The sequence below is a fragment of the Acipenser ruthenus genome, chromosome 18, assembly GCF_902713425.1.
Source record: "Acipenser ruthenus chromosome 18, fAciRut3.2 maternal haplotype, whole genome shotgun sequence".
In the NCBI taxonomy this organism is placed as follows: Eukaryota; Metazoa; Chordata; class Actinopteri; order Acipenseriformes; family Acipenseridae; genus Acipenser; species Acipenser ruthenus.
This window is the reverse complement of record NC_081206.1, coordinates 28,621,937-28,640,483: the sequence shown is the minus strand read 5'-3', so window position 1 is coordinate 28,640,483 and position 18,547 is coordinate 28,621,937. Positions and strand designations below refer to the sequence as shown.

The 18,547-nt window shown below is 39.3% G+C and overlaps 1 protein-coding gene across 1 annotated transcript; it reads right to left on the bottom strand.

Annotated features, from left to right (window-relative positions):
- Nucleotides 1–46: 46 nt before the first annotated feature.
- On the bottom strand, nt 47–8,995 carry LOC117420033 (tubulinyl-Tyr carboxypeptidase 1-like). The gene is made up of 7 exons (XM_058991841.1): nt 7,756–8,995; nt 6,919–7,007; nt 5,665–5,721; nt 5,361–5,435; nt 3,841–4,222; nt 2,482–2,591; nt 47–2,196 (listed from the first exon to the last, which is right to left on the bottom strand). The coding sequence occupies exons 1-7, from the start codon at nt 8,032–8,034 to the stop codon at nt 2,124–2,126; spliced, it is 1,065 nt and encodes a 354-aa protein (XP_058847824.1). The 5' UTR covers nt 8,035–8,995; the 3' UTR covers nt 47–2,123.
- Between the last annotated feature and the right edge of the window lie 9,552 nt (nt 8,996–18,547).

The window sequence follows — 18,547 nt, the reverse complement described above, 5'->3', positions numbered from 1 at the left end:
CACATATACTGCATTGGAATACTTTCCAAAGAAAACTACAGAAAAAGACCAAAAAATGCACATTTTAATTGAATCATTTCAGTGTCCCAGGCTCCATAACATATACACTGTTTATGCTGTCATTAGTGGCAGCTGATCAGCACTATTATTTACACCGTTTAAAATTTTTTTGTTTTTTTTATTCAAAGAAAGTTGTGTTCGTTTTGCCACACAGTGACCACTGTTAACAGTTCACTATTTGATTGGTGGAATTTCACAGAACAGGGCTGGTAATTGTCTTTTTAACATGAATGAGCTCCTGGAGTTGAATTCTAATCAGATGGACAGTTTCTCTGTGCTGTGTACTGTAAACAAACATCTCTTTGCACCTTTTGCCCAATAACACTTTACAAGCCTACAATGATAATTACAGGCTGATTATCATCGAAAATTGGATTAAAACCACAAACAGGACAGTACTTCTATGCTGCATTTCTAACTTTAATTAAGACGACACTTTCCTATGTAAACCTTTTTCATATTTTAAAATACTGTCAAGAACAGTTCTCGGCTCCAAGCTGCAGTGACTACCCTGATTGAAATACATTGTTAGGTAAACGCTACCAGACACAGAATTAGTGAACACTGCTAAGAAACTCTAATGGGTTAGTGTTGCACTTCCTCCTTTAAGCCTTGACCAATTATACCAGTCATTATCAGAAAATGCCTGCATATTCATAAGACAGGATTTGATTTCTGTGTCTCATTCAAAGGACACATCTCCAACATTACTGCTGCAGCACGCTAAAACTTTTGTAGAGTTGTCCTTTATCTGAATTCAGTACTTGTCAGTTACAAGTACAAAAGGCATTTCAGTTATCAAATGAGGTACTTCTTGCTCCTCCTGTATATACAGGGGATTGTGTTCCATTGTAAAGCGTTAGCTTTAAACACAGCAAGTCGCTGTCAAATATGTAAAATTGACCCTACAGATTTTTGTGTTCTTTTACATTATGACTTTGTAAGAAGTTGCTATTCTGAATATATTACTACAATACTGATTAGAGAACCTACTCACTAGTTACCAAGGGCAGTCTTTAGAGAGGTAGCATATACTTAAGAAACACACGATTTGGTGGAGTCTACCCAGCTCAAGACCGCGGTATCATTTTTACTGTGGGATTCTGACACAGATCTTCCCCACCACTCATTTTAAACAGCTCAGCTTTTAGGTCTGTATGGTCTAATGAATCATGCATTGCTGTTGTAATATCGTCAGAATCTCAGGAATGGAAACGTCTGAAACTATATTGGATTTAACCTTTTCCATTTTTCAATCGATGTTTTGTTCGTAGGGTCTTAGAAAGTGACTTAATATATGAATTCACATGATTGTTAACACGTTCCCACAGCTAGCATTTTGTTTACCATGTCTATTGGACAAGACTAATATACACTGTAGTCCTCAGAGTCCTCCTGAGGAAGATCTAACAACCAAAAAATTAATGTCTAGCCCAAACTCCCTTAAGCTTGAATAGAACCATCTAATTCTAACCTACTTCTATTTGCAGCACACACACTTGGACACAACCAAATCTAACTGAGGGGAGCAGGTGGTGTCATCAGAATTAGTATATAAGCATATTTTCAAAATATTCCTCAACCGTTCCCCAGGATCAATTAGACCTATACAGTTGGGTGGAAAAGCATTTTTTTTTAATTTTGTGTTTTACTGAGTGTAGAATTTTAGAAATTGGAAAGAATTAAAAGTGCATTTATATTCAGCACCCGCATGGTCTGCTTCTGAACTTAAATCTGAAGACTGTACACTGCTTCTCTCGGTTTTAAAATTAATTTTCATTGGAAAACAGCGAGCCACTGCATCTTAAAAAAATGTGCCCTCAGTTGTTTTAAAAGGATTTAGTCTTTTTTTGTGTTGTTTTTTAACAGCACTGTTTACTGTTAAATATTACCGGCCTCATCCCATTAAAAAGTTAGCGTTTAGCGAAGGACGTGTGCAGACCCTTGTGAATACCTCCTGGATCAGATATGCTCTCGTCACAGTGCCAGGTGCAGAAGGTGCTCCGCTGGGAGTTGTAAAGCGTTGCTGCTTCCTCTCCCACTCCTGGATCAGGAGGTATTCTTCACACACGGATTTGGTAACCATTGATGTCTGAGGCGGCTTTTTGTTCAGAAGGCTTCTTTTCGCCCGACGGTCTGAAAAGAGATAACCACTGTCTGTAACAATTGCAGGCTGGAGGTCTATATGGAGAATATCAAGGTAAACTGAATTAGTCTCACCACGCTGGATTGATAGAAACTTTTTAAAATGTGGTTTTGTACAGGGACCCCCCCAAACTCACTACTAACAGAAGAAAAGGTGCCTAAATTAAACAAATACAAATGGAGCAGATTGGGAACTGATGGCCATTTAGAAACTTAAAGAAATCACTAATGTTCAATATGGATCACATTTATCAGAAAGAGCTTTTCCAAGTTTACCGTCTTTCCCCGCGACTGTTTCTTCGGTGAGGGCTGGATTGGCTCCGCTGAGGGGACCCTATGTCTCTTTTCCGTTCTTTGGTAGGGGAAGGTGGGGCAGGCTTTCCAATCTAAAATAAAGAAGTACAAGCCATGAGCAGCATACATAAACAGAGGCCCCCAGGACTGACAGAGTTCCCTCAAATGTGGCAGTGCTTGACCCACCGTCACATGGGAACACCCTTAGAAAAAATACTGCTGGATTACATACTTAAGTATTTGGATGCAGCAGTTATCCATGATACCACTACACCCATGCAAGTGGAGTAATGCTTTTGTGTCCAAAAAAATATGTCGGGATGGTTCTGCGGACAGACATAAAATGATCACCCCGTAGACCTGGAGAAGACCTCTACTACTACAGCCACATTTCTTTTTAGTAATAGTGTACCGCAAAAGGCACTGAAAAAATAGAGGGAGCTCTTGAAATTGAAAGAGTATGACAAGAATGACATTAGTGGTGAGCTGGTCAGGAGGAAGTTGACAGTACATGTAGACTTTGATTTGTGTTACAACAGCACATGTTGCATAAGAGTCACACGCACAAACAGAGGTGTGAGGATACTTTCATACGTCGATGAGCTGTCAAAAATGTATTCCTACAATGCAGTATTAGAAATCTTAATTTTAGTATTTAGAACAGTCCAAATTGCAGCTCACTGACAAACGAGGCAACAAAATCCAAACAGTTTTGCCTGCACAGAATTCTCAGGGGTTTATTTTATATTGAAACTGACTGCAAAGAAACCCATACAACCCTACCTCAGCTGCGATTATTTTTATTTTAGTGTTCTGTATTTACTGTACAAAGCTGCTGCTTCGCCTGTGCGTGTCACCACAGTGCAGCTGATCACACATGCACTGCAGGGCTGTCATTGGGATAGCTGAGCTGCTTAAGAAAACACAGGAGATCCTCCCACCTAGCATAGCAAATGTTTTCCCTTCAATTACCTTGATGAGTTTTTTTCCCAGGGTCACTATACAGTAGTGTTCTCTGTTCACTCAATCCAGAAAGCATTGGGGGAAGGGTACTTCATTTATTTAATTTTTTTATCACATAAAGGGTGACCTTGCCAAACATGAAATCCAATCCCCTCTTAATTAATCGCAGGATAATATGGTGATTATTATTATTATTATTATTATTATTATTCTCCCTTAATACAGTATACAAATGCAGCTATAAACCCCAATACAACCACATGAGGAGTCGAGGATATTCATCTTTCATTTTATACTGTTCCCTGGTACGGAGATAAATGACGAAGCACAGCTTTACCAGCAGCCAGTACAAGAAGTGACCTCTCAAAGAAGTCTTACCTTGAGCCTCATGTCTCGGGTGTGCCTCTCGAGCTCCTTGCGGAACTCCTCGTGCGTCAGCCTGTCCACGTCCAGGATGGAGTGCTTCCACTCTATCTGCTCCACGCTGTGCGGGTCGTGGGACACGTACTGGCCGATCTTCACCTTCTTGAGAGAGTGCCAGTAGCCTCGGTAGGCTCCCTCAAACTCCTGGACGAGGTCGCTCAGGGTGCGGAACACCAGCGGCTTGTACATCAGGTTCCCCCGCCGGCTGATACCCAGCGCCCCGAAGCGCCCCCCGCAGTGCACCCCCAGCACAATGTGCCGGAAGGAATTCCCTGAGAACTGAGTTTTAAAGCTGAGAGGGAAACGCTCCACCCCAGGCATGCTGTTGGTGAGGTAACTGACCATGCCGAGAGTTAAGGAGGAGTGGCAGACATATCGCCTACCCATCTTTGAAAAGTAATTATTTTTTATTTTATTTTTTTATGTTTTTAAACTGGCTATCTTGACTGATTCGTCATTGCTAAGTCAAGTGTGTAGTAATAAGACCTACTTCTAAACAAAAGAAATGCTTGTCCTGAAAGATTTTCCTCTTTGTGTGACATTCAAGCAAGCTGAAATAAATAATTCAAATACAGCCAGGGGATATTTTTACTGCTCTGACTCCAGTTCGCTCTTTCAGACTATCTGGGCAGTAATAAACTGGATAACTTGCTTTGAGGTTCACAGTAGACAGAATCTGTAAGAACAAAGACTTTGTCAGTAAAGTGTTCTGCCAAACAAACGTTAGCTTGCAAACAAGTGGGCTCTCACAATTTAGGAAAAGACAAATCTACTTTTAGGCTTACTTCTAAATACTGCTTGTAGACTAGCAGCAGATTTCCTTGAATGAAATATTTCAAGTATGGGTTTCGTTTAGTGCATTAGAAGCATAAACCATGGAAAGCTCTCAAATGTCCTCAAAGCAATGCCTGGAAATACTAATGAGCATCACTTGGCAGAATTATGCAGTATTATACGCTACTAAACGCACAAATCCGATTTCACATATTTTTGCCATGCAGTTGTTTGTTTTAGTTCCTTTATCCTTACATTTTATAATCCTACTTCTGCATTCTCCAGATGGCTTGATCGTATCTTCACAATCCTTCACCACTGCTCATATGTTGTCAATTCATGAATACTGAAGACCAAGCAATAAAGTCATTCATTTTGAAGACAAAGTCCAGTATCCTAAACATTCCAATAGAAATTATTCTATGCATTGTTTTTTTTTTTTTTTTAAACTCGCCTATATGTAAACCTGGCACACACTTTAACAAAATAATTGCAATGAAAGTACATGTATTTGTCTGAAATGATGATGTGATGTCTGTGATGTCATGTGGACCAGTGCAACAAAGTCCAAGGCTTTAGAACTCCTAGAGCATAGCTGGTAACCCAGCCAACACTTTACAAGCCTCAAGCCTGCCTGTCTACTGCTTAGAAGGAAAAAAAACCTTAAACCCCTCAGTGCCACAGACTAGAGGAAAGGATACATTCCCAGGATCACAGCTTCTAAACACTTAATTGGCAGAGCCTCCCGGATCATTTCCTTGGCAATGTCCATCAGCCTGCAGAGGAAACGAAACACAGGGTTAGTCCTTTACAAGTCACTCAATCAGATGCTAACGGCATCAAGTTTAAACACGTTTGTGTTTTAGTTTAGTGTACGACTTATAAACATTACATTACTGTATAGCTGCAGGAAAGACAATCCCTATTGATCGTCCTCTTAGTTTGTAATAAAACTCTGGAACCAGACCTGCAAAAAATAATAAAACACATGAAGAAAGTACTTACGCAGTAAGGGGCCTGCTCTTCTTAATTTCAAAAAACTGCGTTCCAGTGTGATTGTACCTGGGAGGTAACAGTTAAGTATAAAGGCACCCATACTATGTGACTTGGAACCAGACTGGAATTGCAGATTCAAGTGGGGTTAAAGACAACAGTATTTTGAACAGAGAACTCCATTGGCCAACACCTTTAGTGGGACACTCTCATTGCTTACCTTTCAATGAGTGGACTGCTACTGAGATCAAATAGTAAAACTCCCTGTGACACCTGGCATTCAGCTAATGAAGCTGCAGGTTCAGCTGGCAACATGAAGCTTATTAAATTAAACTAAATAACACAGTTTTTTACTAAAGCCTTAAAATAGCTGAGTTTAAAGCTTACACTATAAATGCGAGCATCATATATAAACTGCATCCTGTATATATCAAGCAGAAACTCTCCCGATATTTGCCTACCACACAATATTAAAACCAGATCTGAGTATACTAGCAGTGGAGATTGAACTGTGTTTCGCCATTCGGTCATACAGACTGCATATTCTGGAAAGTGCATTAAGATCTGTGAGCTCACCACAGCTGACAATAAACATGTATCCCACTGATACTCAACAGCCCTGCACTAGATGCAATCCCACACACATTGCTCTGAGTTTTCTTTCATTATTCAGACAGGACAGGGTCACCTCATTCTCGGTAACAACCTTTAAAAAAAAACAAAAAAACAGTCTACACTGATGCAAACAAGTGCATTTAGCTCACAAAACAAACTCCATAGACACATTGGTCTACAAATTCTATTTGACAGATGTTAGAACCTTTTTTCCTCATTCATAAAAACAGAATCGTTACCATTAGGGTTGTTTCACTGTAACAAGGCTACAGAGAGGACTCTCGTCTTGTGTCACTTTCCCTTTCTCTCTGGCAAGAGGACAATAAGACTTTCTTTAACCTAATAGAAACTGACCGGGTTTCATTAGCCGACAGACCTAGAAGAACAAATACCATTGTATTGTGTTATACAAATAACACACTAGGAAGACAAGGAAACTGAGGGCAACACATTCAGGGTACTACTAGGTCCCAGCCTGCCACAGGTATGGGTATTGCTAGTATGATATGTGATAGTATTTGCAATAACCACACCGTCCTGGCAGGTGCACTTGATACATTTTCCCTAACTTTGTGTGACACATATATTTCTAGTGTCCAGACTTTCTTTAGTCTGGGAGATTAGGGCAGACGCTGTTACAGGAAAGGATACTGCAAGTCCCTGATGTATCTCTGTATGGCTTCCAGGCGATCTGGGAGAGTGGTTGAAGGCTGGAACGTAGGCACACTCGGTGTCGGAATCTGCCAGCAGACACAAGCAGGCTTAAACAATAAGCATATTCACTGCAGCTTGAAAATGCATTTTTATTCAATCAAAACCCATTATACGCTCATGACAGGAATTTGAATGAATCCGTAGAGAGTCTCTCCAGTAGTGAAAGCTGTGCTGGTCCTTTGTGTATTTTTCTTTCCTTTCTAAATATGTAATGTGAAGTAATTCAGAGTGTATATAAATAATGAAGTGGTGCTGGAGTCTGATGCTTCAGGACAGTGAAATTCTAATGCAAGGAGAGGGCCTTCATTGGATACTGTACAGTATATGATCAGGCAAGCAACAATGCAGCAGACTGTAAACTTCTCCTTAAACAAGTGAACTGGAACAAGTTTATTGACTGAAAAAAATAAATAAGACCGTCAACAAAAGACAGAAGTCTGGCTCGGAGCAGGAAATTGAGAATAACCGGGAACTGAAATGTTTTAAACAAACTAAACCTGTTGCCAGTACGCTTCTATTAATATCCATACCAAGCAGATCCCTGACAGTTCTGTCTTTTTGTTTTGACCCCCAGACTGTCTGGACCATTTTGCTGATATAGGTATGCTTACCATATGCATAGGATTTATTAGATTTAGTATTCCAGTGTTCCAAAGGTTCTGTACCAGCTGTCATCTATGTTCTGTTTAACAGCTGATCATGCAAAGGCAATGACAGTGTATGCAGAGGAATTTGAGTTTGTCTTTTGATTTCCAGTTACCTCCAGCTTCTTACCTTAGGCAGGTCGGTGGCTCCCCTTATTTTTCTCCCTATCACATCTCCTTCAGGGTGGATGCGGGACACATGCCTCCACATCCTCTCCCACGTGGCCTCGTCCACAGGCAGCCCCCCTCGGTTTACAAAGAACAGGACATCTCCGTCACGAAGATCGTCTTCGCCTTCGTCATCTGCCTCCTCTTCGCGTTGCGTCACGCCAGCGTAGCCCACCAACCCCTCGCTGACCCCCGACTTTCGTTGGGCACCCTCCGCACCCGTCACTCTTGCCCCGGGCATCTTAACCACCGTACCCTGCTTTGCGTAACAACTCTCAGCAGTAACAACACTCCCAGCAATCACAACATACACCGGTGTTGCACATGGCACTGTGAATGCAGTGGCCCTTTAAGAAGAGGGAGTGGTAATCATAATAATAATACGATTAAAACTGATGATACGAAATAAATAACATGGAAAAGCCGAAAAGAAAGCTCAACAGACCAGTTTTAACACCGACAAGTGCAGATGACTTACATACACGCATACAATAAACGACAGCAACTCTACACAGTTATAAAAATGTGAACAAAGAAAACTTAAGACTCAACAATAGCCGTCAACAGTAAATCATGGCGATGATGTCACAATAAAAAGCTAGCGGATTAGGCTAAAATCGAATACAAAAAATGAAAACAGATATAAACACAACGGGACACGCTATTCCAAATATTAAAACACTATGGCTGACAAATGTACCCAACAATTAATACACTGTAGTCTAACGGTATGTTACAATAATATATAAAAACAAACAAACACACACAAAAAAACCCCTAAAAACAAGTAAGTGGCATTAACAACTGCAATTTACACCATCTCGGTGACTAAATATGGAAAAGCAATAACGGGCTGATTGAGCTGCAAAGATCAGAAACTATTGCCTATATCAGTTACACCAGAGGTCATCCGACCCACGTCCACAATGCTGCTATTCAACGCTACAGAAACGGCCTCACGCAATCCCACGTCCCTCTGTTTCAGCTCCGGTGCCATTCCAAAGTGGTCCATGCCTCCCTCACCGCATGCTTTTTTTCTCAGACTCCTTTGAGTTTATTCCCCAGTCCTGGGAGCCATTGCATACAGTAAATGTAGCTGCTCTCATGCCTGTTACATTGAGCGCTGCCCAGACACTCCCAGAGCCCTCAGCATCACGCATGCGCATTGCCGGAAGATTGCTTCACTCGGTCCACTGTACTTCCCCACTGCTAGCTATAAATAGCAAAGCTAGTAAATAGCTAGCGCAAACGCTTCTTAACAAAGGGATTTCTTACCATATACCGGGAACGAAATACCAGCTTTGCATTACTGTGTTGCTTTGCCAAATCAATAATGTAACACAACGTGAGGAGAACGGGAATGTTGCGTCCAGTGTATTCTACATTACAATATACTAACGGTCGATACCAATTAACACAGGAATGAAATAAGATGTGTTACCTGTCTGGTGTAGTGCACATTTAACACAAATAAACGTAAACTGACAACGCTTTTAAACCGACCGTTTTACTTTGTGAAGACACAGTAAAACTTTCCACCCGCGCTAGCAACCCTAGTAAATGCGTCTGAAGGTTTGGTAACTCAGAGAGGGAAGAATTATTACTGAGACTGGGCTGAGATTTAGTTCTGCTTTAGCACTTATCTATAAGATTGCTATGTGGTTAAATAGTTCTTGCATGTGGTTGCCAGGAATATTATGTACTGTAGGAAACAAGTTATAAATGTTACAAATAGAGGAGTCTATGTGACTAAGTTGTTACATTTGAGGCATAACAATTTCCACTCCCCAAAAACACGAAACGCTTAAAATATAGCCTGCTTACTGTTTGCTAAAATACAATGTAGTGTGTTTTATTAAATTGTACTGGTACTGCAAACACACTTCTAAATCCACATAGAGACCTTCAGTGTGCAGTAATTAATTCCTCTCATCTCTGGTTTAGAGCAATGAGTAAGTCAGCATGATCGCATTAAGCAGTGAAATGAGCTTGCGTAACACAGTTACAGCTTTAGACACAACAACAGCTGAAATGTTGGAGAGTTTAGTTCAGAAATAGTGGCTGCATTCACCAGCTTTCAGCAGCTGCCTGGGTTTCAGCAGGGCTGCCTGCCTGTGTATGATTATATGTGAGGGTTCAGACCCTGTTCAAGGTGGGGCTAACCTTGTATACTGATTCCCCCTCTCCCCCCAGACAGTGGGTCCAGACTGAAGTGTCCATGCTCACTTAATGAGTTAATGATTTCTCCCATTGAGCAAGCACATTACTTGAGCATTCAAATTCAAGTGCTGTTTCTGAATGTGGCTCTATGACAGTTGATCTGTCCATTGTTGTTTGTGCATGTTTTAATTCCTGATTGCTTTACTGCTGTAATCACATGATCTCCTTTTACCACTCAACCAGGATTACTCTGCTTAACTCAATTATAGCATCTGAAATCTATACACTGCAGCATCCAAGATGAGCAAGATAAACTGCAAAGGCATGTTCCTACATAGTGATGCAGGAAAGAAAGAAAGAAAGAAAGAAAGAAAGAAAGAAAGAAAGAAAGAAAGAAAGAAAGAAGGCCGGTAGACTTGTTCTGACATCCAAACAGCCATACTACAAGAAACTATGTAGAAAGAGTATGAGCTTGAGCAAATAAAAACACTACGCACCAAACCATAGCCCACTCGCACACAAGCACACATTACTAGCGCTTTTCAAAAAGAGAAACTAGTGATTCATGGCAAAGTGACGTGCTGCCACCTTGTGGAGAAATGCATCAAGTACACTTCGCTGTGAATTTCAGAATCAACAAAGGTATGACTAAGGAGGCTCTGGCTGTTAATTCTCAGCTTCAATTATTTTCCATATCTATCATCTATTGAATTTCAGAGAACGATAATGAAAATATGTTTATAATTTAATTAGATATGTATAATACCTAACCAGGGCAGGAACCTGTTAATTACAGCTCTATTAATTGGAATTGCCTAACGTCATACACACAAATTAATGTTTTTATTATAGAAGGATAAAACACAACAATACAAAAAAGAAAAATAATATTTAGTATTGTGTTATTGTTATGCGTATTACAATACAATTTCTCTTCAGATTAACACATTTAGGCACACTTAGGTGTATTCATTTCGAGGGGTACCTATTGCAGGAACATGGTGTAACAGAATGTCACACTAGTTTAAATGTAATGTATGTGCTATCATGACTCAACTAAATACCGATTCAAATATTCATGCAACACGGTGCCCATAGAGTTATAATTAAGGAGGTGCATCTATGACTATTAACAATAAATCATAAGAGCTACAGGAGAACTTAAAACAAACTTACTGGCAATACTAAAATCAGATAACATTTTCAAGTCTTTGACAGTGTGATGTGTTATTGAGAGCTGACAGAGTTGCTACACTCTACAGCATGTTATTCCTTTCACTGGCCACACGGGGGAACCATTTCCTAATGTGAAAACAGCCACGCTCCTACACCGTTTTTACAAAATCCAATCCATTAATATAGCGTACATTGTACATTTTTGCTGGGTTTAACACATTTTATGCAAACACCATGCCCACTAACATGAACAGATTCGCTATTCCCCAATCTTAAGCATATTCTCGAAATAAATGTCTTGTCATACTCTATGGACCTTTAGTGTGCTGTTTAAACGTTTTGTTTAGTAAATATATATAACCTGGCAGTTCCTTCAGCCTATCTTCAACGTGCATCCTCATTTGTGGAATAACAACAGCACTCCATGACAATTCTTGGACTATCCTCTGTCTATAATAAAGCGTGTGTGTGTGTGTGTGTGTGTGTGTGTAGATTTGCACAGCACTGTTCTCTATTACTCTAATTACAGTTTCAGACTCATACCTAGCATGTTACTGCTGTTACCCTAGCACTAGGAAAACAGTCTTTGACTATGTACTGCAGCTGGAGTACAGTGGTCAGACTAACTACCTCACAGTCCTGCTGTGATCATCTTTACCAGTATACAACAAGATGGGCTGAGTGGCCTCCTCCAGTTCAGAAATCCAACAGCATGGAATATTATTCTGTCTGTGCCTGCGGTGTCAAATGATCCGCTCTTCCTTTTTTTAAAGTGGTTGTTAAACACAAAGAGAGTTCTAATCATGTTTACACAGAACCCGGGAATATCATACATATTTAAAGATGTCTGTCCAGGCGAATCAGAAGGAATATGAACATGCCCATATGTTATAATATGCTTTTATACATTATTAAAGGATATATATATATATATATATATATATATATATATATATATATATATATATATATATATATATATATATATATATATATATATATATTCATTCATTAAACATTCATCATTAAAATATCTGTCAGAAATTAATACCGTCACTAATTAATGTCCCACTTCTTGAAGATGACTGATTGATTTGATTCAGTGCGATTCACATCTCCAAATCTAAAGTGCGCAATCTTATTAGGAAGGGCTTCTGTATAATTTGCAAGAATAAAAACTGCTAATTTCAGAATTTCACATCCAGATATGAGGGCATGTTTTGGAAAAGATGAAGGAAGCCACAAGCATAAAAGCTGAGGTCCAGTGGGCTTTTCTTTTTGTTACAGCTGAAATTATGCCCTACGTTAATATGACGTGTGTAAAGGTTGAGGGGCTCCGAGTGAAACTTGAGGATTTGAATAAGATTGACTTTAAGCCGTCCTTCAAACAGGACTCCTGAATGTAGGACTGTACGATCGCCGGTAAATCTTTATTAATTTTAATTGGAACCCCCGTTTAAAAGAACCATTAAAGCGGATTAATCGAGCCCATCCTGTATAATGTCTTCTGTTAATTAGTTTGTCAGCACTGTTTTAATATCGCCTAATGACTTCATATTTCAGGGATGACATTAAAGAGATGCTAAAAGAAAAGAAATGGGCTTATCAGAGTGCAGTTCTGTAAGGTGAGACGTCCTTCCTGTGCCAGGCAAGGTCAGCTGGTCCCGGCGCGGAGGGGCAGGCAAAAGTCAACAGCCAGCCATGTGGGGAGATCTCTGCTAGCTATTGTACTGTATATAGGTGTGAATTCACTGCTGCTGGCAAAGAGTTTCAAACTGCAGTAGTTTGCAATTCAGTACTGTGTTTATAGATAGCAAGGCTGTGAAGATATAACCCGGGGCTGAGACTGATAGATTCTTAGACAAATATGTTTATATTTGGTCTTACTTTAAAGGCGTTGCTGCATCAGAATGAAATTGTAACCCCAGCCAAAGCTGCAATTTGCAAATAACAGTTATGAAGGCTTTAGTTCAATTGCTCGTCAACCTGACTTCTTGTAGTTTTATCTCAGAATTAAAGATTGGGACATTTTTGAAGAAAGTGTTCAAATTAATCTTTATTTTGTTGTGGGATGTAATTGAAAAGGAGCAATTCCATTAGTAGGAGATTAAGCTAACAGTTTTATGATATTTTCAGAAAAGAATAAAGAACTAAGGCCATCAAAAATGAGTTGTGTGTCAGTGGTCCCCAGTGCCCCGGCATGCTGTTTTACATCTGAACCCCCAAGTGCTGCTCGTAATTAAGACGACACCTGGAGTAAAGCTAAACTGCCTCTAGAAGATCACTGCAGATTATTATTCTGCTCTGTTTATTCATCTGAGTAGCCTCCATATGTTTGTATTCTTTGCTAAGAACCCTTTCCATAACAGCCCTAAGGAAGCAACACAGTTTAATGTGTTTATAATTATTTCAATCGACATTATTAGAGGGAGTGAGAGAGAGAGAGAGAGAGAGAGAGAGAGGAGAGAGAGCCTGTGGAGACCGGAGGACAGCCACCAGCGGACTCCCTGAGAGTTTGTGTTTGGGGAGCCTGTAAGGTTACTCATTAAGAACATTTTTTAAATCCACACTCAATAGTATATTCTGGTACCCTCCAGCATCTGTACTATAATCCATCAAAGTATCAAACTTGTTCTGTGCTAAGGGACTTCACACAAAGCTAACCCTGAGGTTCTCAAATAAATAGTTTCAGTGCTGAAAAGTGTCATGTAGGGGTGGTGGTGTTGCAGTAATTGGACTAGTGGCAAAACTAGCAATTAATACAAGCACTGCAGTAACATGCAGTACTGCCTAACCATGGTCTGATACAATTGTGTACTTACATATATGGTGCAAAAAGATTTACTCAATAAGGGGTAGAAGAGGTGTCAAGTTTTTGGAGGGTCAGCGATTGCCTAAGTGCAAGGCAAAATCCTTACATCTCATTATAATGTTTGCGCCCGTTTAGTATCCAGATCTCAACCAATTCCATGCTCTTTGCTTTAGTGGAATGCATTTCAACATAATATTAATGGATTAACGATGGCAAAGTGTAAGTCTGATAGTGGGTGCAGAACGCCAGGTGAACACCATTCTTTACATACGCCGCATTTTTAGAGGCTGGTAAAACCAGACTTTACGGCCGCATTATGGGGGTTTTGCACCTGCAAATCACTTTGTGCATATCCTTACCCCTAAGTATCATGTAACTACGCATAATAACATTGTAATCATGTGTAAGTACACATGCATTTACTACTATGTAAATCCACAGTAAATAGAGACACAATGTAAAGTTTTACTCAGTAACACAAAAACTATTTGTGAATCCCTTTAAACTACTAGAGCTAAACCTGCTACACTTGCAAGCCCCCTTGCTGTCAAGATCATGCTTCATTTTCCTCTCTGATATTTCAGTAGTAAATTCCAAACTGAAGGGATATTGCATCCACACATGCCTGCCATCCATCGCACTGATTCATAAATCTCACTCCCATTATCCTGCTAATTACCCAGGATTACAGGAGCATGTAATGCCTCTGCTTCCCAATAGATTGATTGGAGGACGGTCTCTTTGTTTTGAAATCCCTTCCTGATTGATGTACACGGGGCTAGTTTGGAATTGTAATTGCCCAGATGTTAACAATCACATTCTTTTCCACTCCAGAAGGTTACAGTCTGTCACAAAAAAAGACTTTGTGGAGCGTAATACTACGCATCAGTGAAACAAAAAAAAGAGATGCTGTTTTGTATTAGAAACAGAGCTGGCTTGCAGCTTAAAGAAAGTTTCAGTCTGGTGGACTGAGGAGCAGCTTGGTTAAGGACATGGCCATGGTGTGTGGTTCAGAGGTGAAAGGCGCTACCCATTCTGCAAGGAAACACACGCGCCAGATATATCAGCCATTTGACACTCCAACCGAACTCAGTCACTCCATTGATATTTATAGATGAATCGTGGGTCTACCATGCTTCAACTGGGCTTAATCATTTTTTTTATTATACTTTTGTTAGCTTCATTGTGCTTTTACTATTCTTTATTAGAATAATGGTATTTTTTGGTCATTTATATGCATCTACACTCGCTTATAATTAACGTCTTTAAGGTAAAGTTTTCTCGTAATTTTGTGATGTCGAGATCCTGAGATAGCTTATCTCGACATAACAAAGGTTTTTGTAAATGAACAATCAATGCTAACAATTGACACTAGAGGGCACTATAGCATTACTGAAGGGTGTTTTTTTTGTTTTATGTGGTGAAATCACTTTGCTGGGCAGGTAAGTATCTAATGGACTGAGAGTATTCCGAGAGACAGAGGTGTTTCCACACAGATTCTTTAAGTAATGGTTACCAGACTAATTGTGTGGAAAGGTTTATTCTTATTTATTTTTCATTTGAGTTTTTTTGTTTATTTTTGTGAATATATAACTACCTGCCTGCCTGTTAGTTTATCTGCCTATCTATGTGGATAGGTTATACAGTATAAACAATCAATAATTCATCTATAAATGTGTTATCATTCATAAGCAGAATTACAGTACAGTGCTCCTATATTCAGACTAGATCATTCACAAATTCAGTTAATTCACGACGAACTATCTACAGTATAAGTCAGATATTGAAATAATGCAGGAACACAATAACTACACACATATTAATCTTTTTTTTGGTCATATTAATTCCTTAGAGATGTGGCTGCTAGTATTCAGTATAGTATTCTCCCTCTCCTCCAAACCCCATTGGAGTACATGTGATAATACATTCATACACATTTATGAGATATGGAAAGCCATGCTCTTTAGAAAATGGAAAGCTATGTTATATTCAAACTTGTTAAAGATCTTTGCTTTCTTCATTTTTGTTCTTTATCATTTATGTAAATAGTTCAATATAACTCAATATAACTCAATAGACTTCAAATACAATTCATAATCCCTTCCTATGCTGAAGGCCGCATCTGATTGCAGTGAGACATTGACAAGGAGAGCAGTGAAAGAGGATGTTTTTAAAACCCGGAACTGCAATATACAGTATATTGACCAAAACCATTTCAAGCATAATAAGTTACATGTCTAACACCCCTTTATTTGGATGTACCACATTTTTACATGCTTTACTTTGCTTTGCAGTCTTTACTAGGGTAAACCTCTGTAAACTCGAGTGAGCTCCTCCATTTTTAGCAAAGACCTTCTCAAATACAGTTTATATTAGAAACGACACAGAGTGTGAACGCTTGGAAGTGCTTGGTAAATGCATTTCAGCTTTATTTACTAGTCAAACTGATGAAGGGAAGTCTTTGACTCCATGCGAGATCTATTGACTCTCCGTGAGTGAGCTTCCAGCTGCGTTTGGATCTGAGACGCTCCAAAGCAACGCATTGCTGATTAAGTCCAGGATGCTGTTTCTCGGCAGGTTCTCCCCTGAGAGCTCCAGGCCCACACAGCACACTGCAGTGCTCCCAGATCTCCTGGATTAGCAGCACAGTCTCCAGGGGCTGCAGAACTGGGCTCCTGCATGCTGAAAGCATTCATAAGGGCTCATCCAAACGGACAGATGCCACCACGAGCAGAAACTACACAATCAGGATGAAATCTCTTGAGAGCCATTGTGCTCAATAAGTTTACCATTATCAGAAGTAGAAATCTGTGCATTCGCTTTATCTAAAGCAGTGCCCATACAGCATCTCAAGGACCATCAGGCATTGCCAAGGAATGCCAAATACCCAAAAGAGAAGTGATCAGCTTACGGAGGTCAAAACCTGTGACAGATTGCAAGCGTAAAGTCTGAAGGGGGAAAAAAAAAACATTGATATTATTGCTGGCAGGAACAGTTCAATTTTTACTTCGTAAATTGTCTTTATTCAGTTCTGAAAAATGGGGACAAACACTTTGCACTTGTTTTGAAATAGTCGAACACTATCACTGTCATTAATATTGTCTAACACTTATGAACATGAAAACATTTACAAAACAACGAACACTGTACCATTGCATTCTCTTCAGTCGCTGAATAAGGAATCTGCAAAGTGGTGCTAACCCATGCCAACTCACATGCTTAACTTATTTGAACACGCTGTGCTGAAAGCAGCACATTTGCTTGGAAACGTGTTCAGTTTTGAAAGCTTGCTTTAGAACAAAGGCTATACAGCAACGGTATCATCCAAATACCTTTTATTAAAACCATGCCGTGATTGATAACCTGTCATTTTTTAAAATAATCAGGACAAATCTCCATCCCAGAAGCTCGTTTCAATAACGCCCCCATTTTTTATATTCCTATCACCCTTTACACATCCACTTGCCATTGAAATCCTCTAATTGAATGAGTTTTTGTCATTATTTTGATTAATCATATTCATTTGTACTAATTAAGAGATGGTTTGGAGTGATGACAATTAGATTAATGAAATTAGTTTAAACTTTTTTTTTTCCTCCACCTTATAAAGAAAAGAGAAATCATATAGAAACTGTTATGAAACAGTTGGCAATCTGGATTTTTGGACTAATTGAATGTCTGATTTTATTAATGATGGAATTTATAAAAGTCCTTGGGGGAGAAAAATTAACGCAAATTCAGCAGCTTGGGGTGGGAAATTAATTAAAATCCCTCCAGATATTCTGTATATTAAAGGCACAGACCCTTTTAAACCCTTTGGTCCTGAACCATAAAGGTGACATACATGCAATACACATAATGCAGGAAGAAATATGGAGTTCTAAGAACTCAAAACAGATTTCTAAAGGCCTGTGTACTCTACCATAGATTAATGGTGTGATCTTAAAGATGCACTGTGATTGGTTGAACCCTGTGCCAATCACTGCTATAAATATACTTCTGTACATTTCTGTACTCCTTCTCTTTTCACTGGACAGCAGTGGGTGGTTGACCCGTGCCATTACATTCACATTTTATATCTTGTCTTATTTTCTAAAGTTTTACATGGCTTTTGGTGTGTGTGTACATTGTCCAAAAGAGGTACTTGAAACCCATACATAATTAAACAACTAAATGGCTATTACTGTTATGATCACTACCACTTAGCTCTACTGAATTACTGTCATTATATCGGAGGAAAATATTTTTTATTTTTTCAATCAATCTAATTTGCACTGCTTTGGGACTTTTTATACATTTAAAGAGAACTGTCCTGGGAAAATTGTTTTATTTTCTTTGCTAATCAGTAAGTTTATAATGGAAGTCTTGATTTTTATGTACTTGACAAGTCACCCATTTTGGAAAGTCTGTGCTTGTAATGCTAACACCATTTAACACAAGTTCTTGCACTGACTGTGAACTATAATATGTCTCAAAGGGATCTGATACTGAAACATGAAACTCCAGGTCTATGCCTACGCTTTAGGCCACTTACTGACACAAGACCAGATAACTTGAGATATCATGGATTTCACTGATGACTGAAATTTACAGTAATTTGAGAAAC

Bases quoted from the DNA above. Each gene is read 5' to 3' on its own strand.
- LOC117420033 (XM_058991841.1), bottom strand. From the start codon at position 8,034: ATGCCCGGGGCAAGAGTGACGGGTGCGGAGGGTGCCCAACGAAAGTCG. The intron at 7,008-7,755 runs GTAAGAAGCTGG...GTCTGCTGGCAG, and splicing joins GAGCCACCGACCTGCCTAAG to ATTCCGACACCGAGTGTGCC. The intron at 4,223-5,360 runs GTATCCTTTCCT...CGGCATGGTCAG, and splicing joins GAAGCTGTGATCCTGGGAAT to TTACCTCACCAACAGCATGC.